At 34.4% G+C, this 10,097-nt stretch overlaps 1 protein-coding gene and 1 long non-coding RNA gene across 2 annotated transcripts in view; one reads left to right on the top strand and one right to left on the bottom strand.

Moving 5' to 3' along the window:
• LOC141376888 (uncharacterized) overlaps window positions 1-10,097 on the bottom strand; it is a 208,200-nt gene that overhangs the window by 11,918 nt on the left and 186,185 nt on the right. The window lies entirely within an intron of this gene.
• LOC108191751 (uncharacterized) overlaps window positions 6,461-10,097 on the top strand; it is a 30,404-nt gene continuing 26,767 nt past the window's right edge. The window contains exons 1-4 of the mRNA XM_073917938.1: window positions 6,461-6,531; window positions 7,304-7,371; window positions 7,503-7,529; window positions 9,664-10,032. Of these exons, the coding sequence (XP_073774039.1) occupies window positions 7,329-7,371; window positions 7,503-7,529; window positions 9,664-10,032 (439 nt within the window). The 5' untranslated portion in view covers window positions 6,461-6,531; window positions 7,304-7,328. The remainder of the gene's footprint in view (window positions 6,532-7,303; window positions 7,372-7,502; window positions 7,530-9,663; window positions 10,033-10,097) is intronic.

Here is a 10,097-nt window from a genome sequence, read left to right as displayed (position 1 = left end):
ACTCAAATAAGCACTCGTTACAACAGAGCTCTGCAGAAGAGCATCTCTGAACACACAACACGTCCAACCTTGGGCTACAGCAGCGGAAGACCACACAGGGTGACACTCCTGTCAGCTAAGAACAGGAAACTGAGGCTACAATTCACACAGACTCACCAAAACTGGACAATAGAAGATTGGAGAAACGTTGTCTGCTCTGATGAGTCTCCATTTCTGCTGACACATTCGGATGGTCGGGTCAGAGTTTGCCCTCAACAACATGAAAGCATGGATCCATCATGCCTTGTACCAACAGCTCAGACTGATGGTGGGGGTGTAATGGTGTTGGGGAGATTTTCTTGACACACTTGGCACATTAGTACCAATTAAGCATCTTGTCAAGGCCACAGCCTGCCTGAGTATTGTTGTTGACCATGTCCATCCCTTTATGAGCACAGTGTCTCCTTTCAGCAGGATAACACATCCTGTCAAAGCCTGAATCTTCTCAGACTGGTTTCTTGAACATGACAATGAGTTCACTGTACTCAAATGGCCTCCCCTGTCTCAAGACTCAATCCAATAGAGCACTTTTGGGATGTGGTGGAAGGGGAGATTGGCATCGTGGATGTGCAGCTGAAAAATCTGCAGCAACTCCGTGATGCTTTCATGTCAATATGGAGCAAAATCTCTGAGGAATATTTTCAGTGTCTTATTGAATCAATGCCACAAAGGATGCTTCGAAGAGAGTTCTGAAGGGAAAATGGGGTCCAACCTGGTACAAGTAAGATGTACCTTATAAAGAGGCCGGTGAGTGTATTTTTGGTCCCCATGAGGAAAACAACTCATAAATCAGACAGAATGAACAGAATGTATTTTTGAAAATGTAAAAATGCAGATTGTTTCCTGTTAGGGTTGGGTTTAGGGGTGGGGTTGAGAATATACAGTCTGTACAGTAGAAACAACATAACAGTCATGGGACGTCTCCATGAAGACAGCTTTGACTGTGTGTGTGTGTGTGTGTGTCTGTGTTCTGTACAAAGTACACCTATCGAAATAGATCTCATCCAACTTAAAATGTATTATTATATAAATGTGTTCACCTAGCATTGTATATATAATAAATGAAATGAATCTTATGGAAAAGGGGCTACCATAAAAAATATCTTGTATGCTCATATGAAATAAAAGAACAGTGCAAACAGTAATATAATATTCATGAAATAGATCAATGATAATGATATTTCAACACCACATGTGCAATTGTTTTGCATTCCCATGGAGATGATCCTGATACTGTATTTGCGTCAGATGAGTGAGTGACGGTGTACTCTAATTTCTGAATGATCTGAAGAATGCTGCTGTGCTGGTTGAAGCTGTCATTTATTCAAGGTAAAATAGGGTGAGGTTGAGCCATCGCTCAGATCATCAGAAACGTTAGGGAATTGTTATTGTTTGATTGCTCACGCGGGTGCGGCTCATGATGGCTTTGATCCTCCCTGATTGACAGCCGGTTCTGCCAGTCAAAGCTGCCAATATGGGCCTGAAATAAAACGCTGTATTTAGGCCTGCACTAAAATATCACAACACACACACACAATGCACGTCATAATGTCGCCGTTGTGTATTACGGGCAGGGCCACAAACGACATGGCACAGATCCACCCAAATTTCATAATCATATACTATTATAGATAAATACACAACCTGTTTCTATTATAGTAATTTCAAAATGGAAAGCAATGAAAATAATATAGATATAGTTCATATCAATAAACGAGCAAGAAATGCATAAAATAAAATATAAATTAATTAAATTATAAAACTACAAAAGTGCTACAAGGTGTTGGTTTAGGTTTTGGTTGTAAATTTTGTCTCAGAAAACAGTAGCTGTCACCTGGGCGGTGTCCTAAATTATACTTGTACTGTTTTACAGCACTAAAATGTAATTTTAGTGTACTAATATGTATCATTTAGGAGTAAATAATTATAATGTATTAAACTACGTTTTAGCTTTTGGGTGCCGTCTAAGTAACTGTACCTTTTGTAAACTGAACTACAAAGGAGCCTCAATATTAAATATTGTATTAATATGATTTAAATATAGCATCTATTTCTGGTTTTGTCATCAAACAAAGGTACAAATCACAAAGTGTTCAGAGTCCAAACTAAGAATTGCTGCTTATTTTTATTTAGATCGCATTAGCCACTACTAACATACAGTAGCTATTCATCCTGGGGTTTAACAAGTGAAGTTTTATAAACTATTTTCGAGAGGAGCATGTGATATGATTAATCACGGCTGGCCTCTCATTTGTAATCAGTAATAATCCAATCAGATTGATCCAGGCTTACAATATATGGACTGATTTCACCCTACTTCATCTTCATTTCAGAAAAATACCCCTTTCCAGCTGCAACCCAGTACTGGGAAACACCCATACACTCTCATTCACACACATACACTGTGGACAATTTACCTTACCCAATTCACCTATAATGCATGTCTTTGGACTGTGGGGGAAACCGGAGCACCCGGAGGAAACCTACACCAACAAGGGGAGAACATGCAAACTCCATTCAGAAATGCCAACTGGCCCAGCCAGGACTCAAACCAGTGATCTTGCTGTGAGGTGACAGAGCTACCCACTGTGCCACCAATAATTATTATTATAATTAATCAATATTTTAGGACTAAACTGTGATGTCATCAAATGATTATTGTATATTTATTTTCACACATTGTTACACAATTATATTTTGGATAATAAAACACTATCATTAATGGTTTTACAAACTACACTATACAGGTCTCATTCTAATGTAAAAGCGTCAGTGTCTTTGACTAAGACATTAAGATTGATGTGGAGATTTTGGTATATTGCACATTTGTGAAAGTAACTAGTCAGTCTTAACCACAACCACAATGTGTGTGTAGTGCAATGGTGGATGAGGTGCACAAATCAAGTACTAGAGTGAAAGTATGGGTCCCACAACAACACATTAATTCAGTAAAACCTGATTTGAACGATAGGGTAAAATATGAAGACAATCAATATTATAATTAATATTATAACTAATTAATATTTTGGGGCTAAACTGTAAAGTTTTTAATAATAAAACAATATCATTATTATTTTTACATAGAAAAATAAACATGCATAGCGATTGCAAAAACAGGCCGGTTGCAATAGCAAACATGTCGTGTTGTACGGTAGGATGCCAAAATAGAAAACTTAAATTTTACCGTACACCACACTGCTTTTATTGCCAACCACAGACATCTTTGACTAAAAGGGAGCTGAATGGAGTGAGGACCTAATTAAAAATGCTGGACTCTGCAGTTCTCGTTTCATATCAGGTAAGCTTACGCTCTGCTGAATCAAACACATTGCCCATTTTAGATTGCAGCAATGATTTCAGCAAAAACAGTTAAATATGGTGAATTAAACTGCGAACACTGAATGCTAAGAATAAAATGTAAACAATTAAGTACACATTCCCCGCCGTACAGGTGTAGTTCATGGTCAGAATGCAGCTGTTTTGCTTGTTGGTGAATTATTACCCAGGCCTTGTACAGCTCCATCTTCTTTCCTTGTCTTTGGCAGAGCCTCAAAGTTTTGAATCTGGTGATCATGGACCATTAGTTCTTGCACATGACCACACAAAACAAACTTGTAGGCATCCAAAGACTCGTAGGCCTTTAACTTCTCTCTTGTAAAGTCACTTGGAGTTTAAATGAGATAGTTATATATTTCAGGCCGGATGCTAGGCTATTTCGTTTTATCCGATATTCATTGCGAGGGTGCTATTGCGATTGACCTGTCAGATTAATGCCGCTCACTTTAACGTTAATTTTGCTAAATCGCTGAGATTATCACTGGGTGACAAGCTGTGATAAAACGCTGCAGCCATTATGTAAATAATATATATAATATGTAATCAATTTACCTTATCTATAATACAACAACAAACTCTGTACTGCATTGGATGTCATTCCCTTACTGTAAATTGTTTTCACTAAATTTTGTTTTTGTTCTGGAACCTCGCTGCGCGCATCCTGAATGTTTACAAACCGGTAATTCATCTATACAGGTCACATTCTAATGTAAAAAGGGTCAATGTCTTTGACTGGGAAATTAAGATTGATGTGGAGATTTTAGTATATTGCACGTTTGTGATATACTAGTGCAGGGCTGGATGAGGTACACAAATCAAGTACTAGAGTGAAAGTATGAAGTGTTATGAACTTTTTAATTTTACTACTATGACTACTAATAATTAGATGATAATTCATAAAAGATAATTCAAGTGTGCAAATAAATCCAAATAAAATAATATACAATTTAATCTAGTTAATAAACACATGTACAGAAGATACTAAATGTGTGAAATGAAAACAATATGAAAACATGCTTTATGTGTGCTATGACAGTGAGGATAATAGAGGACCATTAATGTGTGCTATTTTATAGTGTTATAGTAGCTTTTATTAAAACCTGTTCAGGCAGTAATACAGAATGTCCACTTTTAAGCATTTGATACAGTATAGGATTAAACATCCCAACCTTATACAGCTGATTAATAATAAACAACTGACCTACAATTTAAGATTACAATTATGAATTGCTAACTAGAGACTCACTCTGAGCAGACCATTCAAATATGTGACCCATTCAATGAGATTAACTCTATAAGGATCATTTATATCAGTGAATTGCAACCTGCAGACTCAGTCTGAACCAGATCGTTTGAATTAGTGAATCGCTAACTGGATGGACACTCGCTCTAGCCAGATAATTTGAATCAGTGAATCTCAAACTGGACACTCACTCTGACTAGAGCATTAGAATCAGTGAATTTCTAAATTGAAACTCACTCTGACCAAATCATTTGAATCAGTGAATCAACAACATGGGACTCACTCTGACAAGATAATTTAAATAAGTAAATCAACAAGTTGAGACTTATTTTGACCAGATCATTTGAATATGTGACTCAATAACTGTGGCTTTACTCTAACTAAATAATTTGAATCAGTGAATCAACAACTTAAGACTCACTCTCACCAAATTATTTGAATCACTGAATCAATAAATTGAGACTTACTCTGACCTGATCATTTGATTCAGGGAATCAACAACATGAGACTCACTCTGACCAGATCATTTCAATCAGTGAGTTGGGCTTAGTCTGACAGCATCAATTGAATAAGTGAATCCCCAACTTGAAATTCTCTCTGACAACAGAGACCTGATAATCTGAATCAATGAATCAAAACTTAAGACTCACTCTAATCGAAACATATAATTCAGTGAATCAACAACTTCAGATCGTTTGAATCAGTGATTCATTAATTGCAGATTTACTTTAACTGAAAAATGTTAATTAGTGAATCAACAACTTGAGACTTACTCTGACTAGACCCTATGAATAAGTGATTGAATCGTTAATTGGAGATATGAATCGTTAATTGGAGATTCATTCTAAATGAATCAGGGTCAACTGGAAATTGAATAATCTGAATCAGTAAACCAACAAATTAAGACTAGCTCTGACCAGATCGTATGAATCAGTGAATCAACAACTTGAGAATCACTCTGACCAAATCATTTGAATCACTGAATCAACAAAATGAGACTCACTCTGACCTGATCGTTTAAATAAGTGAATCAACAACTTGTGACTTCCTCAGAACAAATCATTTGAATCAGAGATTTGTTAAATGGAGATTCACTCCAATTCAAACATTAGAATTAGTGAATCGTCAACTGGAGACTCACGCTGATCCAGATCATTTAAATCAGTGAATTGCTAACTGGAGACTGGATCACTTGAATGTCTATCTGAATCATTTGGGTTGTTGACTCGAAATCAGATTCAGTAAGACCGACTGACTAATTAATTGAAATGAATAACATATCAAAACCTGCCTGACAATTTCAGTTTTAATATAATTTTACTAATATACATTTATTAAAAAGTACAATACTATACTTAAAATACAGTGAGGCAAACGTTTCCCAGGATAAAACTGCTAAGAAAAAGTACAGATATTGGATTAAATGTACGGATGTTAAGACACCTTCTTACTCTCTATTACTGCTGAAAATGTCTGTAATCTGTTTTAACCCATAAAACATTTGCAGTGTGTTCAGGAAGACTATAAACAGTGGAATTAATTAAAGTGTGTAAAATATACTTATAGACTGAAATGTTTTAGGGACTGAGTCTCCCCATAATTAAGATTCATCAGATTGTGTTGTAGTTGTTCATCAGTATTCATCTATTCAATGTTAAAAATGTATTTCAGAATAGCAGGTGTAGAAAGAAACACTGCCATTATGTGACGTGAATATGGTTAGAGTTATTGTTGGAGGTGGGGTATATTGTCACAACTGTCAAGCCATCACATTTGAGAAAAGTTACACCCACATGTAACACTGTCATGCATAAGATTGCTAAGCCCTAACGTTCATACCTCATTGTATTCTCAAGCTGGATTAAAGCATCACCGTGTTCTGGAGTTTACTGTGAAGATACATTTGGTCTCAGGTAACACACATTTTATTTATTATATACCTTTACAGTTTAATGTAACAATCCCATAACTGGCTTTGGTAAATGTTTATTATGTTTGTAAACAGTAGCAAAACAATACAGTAAAGACTCATTTGTTAAGGTAATGCATTGATTAACAACAGTGAATTCTTAATAATAAAGATAACATTTGTTTATATATATATATATATATATATATATATATATATATATATATATATATATATATATATATATATATATATATATACAATTCATATTAAGAAATACATTTTATTTCAATAATATTATCATGTATAATAAAAAAATTATTTCAATAAATAATTTCAATAAGTAAAATATCATAAGATTAAAATATGAATATACTAAACTACAGTATTTTTTAAAATACATATTCTAAATACAATTGTTCATCCTAAAAGTTTGCCAATCCTGACTGATTATGACAATGTGTGTGTAAATGTTGACATTTGTATTAACTAGGATTAAGAAGTGCTATTGAAGCATTGTTTATTGTTAGCTTGCGTTAATCAGCAAACAAATCATACAATTGTAATCCATGTAATACTATTCTGTGTATGAACTGTGACCAAAGGATTTTATGTAGTATTTCCAAATGCTGAAAACAAGCTACACTCAGTTTAAGACAAATAAATAGTAAATAAATGCAACACCTATGCAGCTTTATTTTTTTATACTCAGTTTAATACTAAAAACCAATTCACAGTGTGTATATGTGTGTGTGTGTGTGTGTGTGTGTGTGCAGGTATTGAAGGTTTGCGTTTACCACAATGAGCTTTTCATTCTCATTGTGTGTTTTAATACTGCTATTAGGTGAGTGTTTTACATCTCTGAAGACACATTTGTGGCCTAATTATGCAAAATATATTCAAATATCACATCATAAATATATTCACGTCTTACTATATTGTCTTGTGACTATATTGTCTATGCTTTTCTTTTAGGTGAAACCATTAATGGACAAACATCAGGTACTCTTTCCTTCATCTTATTATCCATATCTTTATATTAGTTATTCTGCTTTAACCTGTGATCATTAGCTTTTTTAGAAAAACACAATAAATTGTTAAAAACGAAGAGGGAAATTATGTTAATTGAGAAAGTTTCATCATAACTAATAACATAGAGACACTTTAATAATTGAATAATTGTAATAATTAATGAAATGCATTCCTTAATTAGAAATTGACGGCTAAAGTATGATTTTCTCTGTATTAATTGCTTTGAGAGCAAAAGCTGTAATGAGGAAACATTAAAATAGATTTAGGGAAACACTGTAAATGCATTTAAAGGTTTGCAGATGTTTAGTCTAGTGAGAAATGAAAATATTTAACCCCATCTCTATTATTTCACAGCATTAAAGAGAATCTATTTAAATAGTGGATTTAATAATATAAGAAATAAAGTAAAGGTTTGAACAGTTAATGGTTGTGCGGTGTGGGAACTCACTCTGAAACTATGCCCTAAAGTATTTTATGTCACTAGAATATGCATATTTTTATGTATGTCACAATAACGTAGTGTATAACTGATAGGGCGTTATTCTACGTCATGGAATTGAATCTTTAAAACAACATAGCGTACTGTGTAGGTGTGTGCGTCCTGTCTACTGGCCTGTCAATCATTCTGTCAGATGATATCTTGAGATAAGCATTCCGCATTGCATTATCAGTGCTCTCTCTTTTAATTATTGTGGTATTTCAGTTTGCATATTTGGAAACATTGAGCAGTTTAAATCCTCAAACAGAGGACTTTGGATTATTTGCCCAAATATTTTTTTTCTGTCACTTTTTTTACTTAAATACATCAAGACTGTCTTATGATAAGGCCTCCTTTCTATTTTGAACCCCTTTAGACCTGAATTATGCTCCAACTATCAGAAAAATGTAAAAGTAGGTTTTCACAGTTCTTGAGGCTCTGATAAATGAGACCAAAATATAATAATAAACATTCAACACCCTTCAAGTACGGACTAATACATATATATATACAGTCCATTTCTATGGACATCAGGTCAGAACAGTTGTACTTTACCAAATATTATACCAACATAAAATACAAAAAAATCATACATGATTGCTGGTATAATCTTGAAATTTATTTTCAAAATCACAAACATCAAAATTGCAATATTTTAACTTTAATTTTGAGGTTTTAGTTGAATAGATTGCACATTGTTTATAACAAACTTTATCTTCCTCATCACTCCACATAATGTCCACACCTGAGATAATTTCATCTGCTATATGCTCAAGAACTTTAGGATCTGTATATTCTGCATATACAATTGCTTCAGCAATGAATTATCACATTGATATAGATTTTTTTTTTTATATAAAAAAGTTGAATCGCATTATTGGAGATTTAAGTAACAGATCTTGAAGCCATTGTCCATCTTAATGGACAGACATGATCCTGATCTAAAGCTTGCAATGTTACAAAATATTTTAAACTTTAATTAGCAAGTGCAATCCCTCTTTTTTATATACAATCTATGAAATATTGGGAAACATAACAATAAATCTGAATAACAACATTGTAAATGTAGTTCACGTCTGTGTCTGGAGTGAAGTGATGCCCTGCTGCTTTTCAGTGGATTATTTTTTACATTACAACATGCTGAGCCTTACCGCTATTTGATTGGATGATAATCGTCCATGGACTTAGATGAATTAGATGAAATGCTCAGGAAAAAAAAAAAACATGGGGTGAAGTGATGTCCATTGTAATGGACACAGGGTTAAATTTACATTGAGCTTTTAAAAAAAGTTTTAAAAGCTTTAAAAGTACATCTAAGTTTTACACTCATCATAGCACATGTGCTGCTGATGATGTGACAATAAAAGTGATTTGAAAAAAAACTAATGCACGTAATAACTGCTCACCCTAAAACTAACAATGTGTTCTAGCAAAATAAACATTTTAAATGTGGACTTTAAATCTGAAATTGGTTTGAGGCAACCTGAAGGCGAGGAAATGGTGACAGTTTTGATGTTTTGGGTGAACTTTATGTTTAAAGAGGAACAGGTGAGTGATTTATGAAAAGTCATGTCTAATTTAAAACAGTTTTATTCACACACTTTTATTGTAATGTTTCCATAACAGACCCTTGCAAAACGTACAATGTGCTGGAGAACCGCTGGAGAGCCACCAACAATCTGTATTCTTCTGAAATAATGTGTGACTGTGAGGTGAACTGGAACGGCTGGTACCGTCTGCTTTATGAAGGTCAGAGTGTTCAGATGCCAGACACATGTGTTGATGAGTATAGCTGCGGCACTCATGCTCCACTGTGGCTGAGTGGAGGACATCCAAAAGTCGAGGATGGAGTAGTCACTCGAGATGTCTGCGGGCACTATGAAAATGACTGCTGCTCCTTTAAATCCAATGCTATTCAAGTCAAAGCCTGTCCGGGAGATTATTTTGTCTACGAGCTAGTGAAACCTTCCTTCTGCTTTCTGGCATACTGTGCAGGTAAATATACTGACTTTTTTTGTTTTTGTTTACGTAGGTCTTAATTTCATCTCAATTCATGGCCT

Source organism: Danio rerio, chromosome 12 (genome assembly GCF_049306965.1).
Source record: "Danio rerio strain Tuebingen ecotype United States chromosome 12, GRCz12tu, whole genome shotgun sequence".
Taxonomy (NCBI): domain Eukaryota; kingdom Metazoa; phylum Chordata; class Actinopteri; order Cypriniformes; family Danionidae; genus Danio; species Danio rerio.
This window is presented reverse-complemented; position numbering and strand designations above follow the sequence as displayed.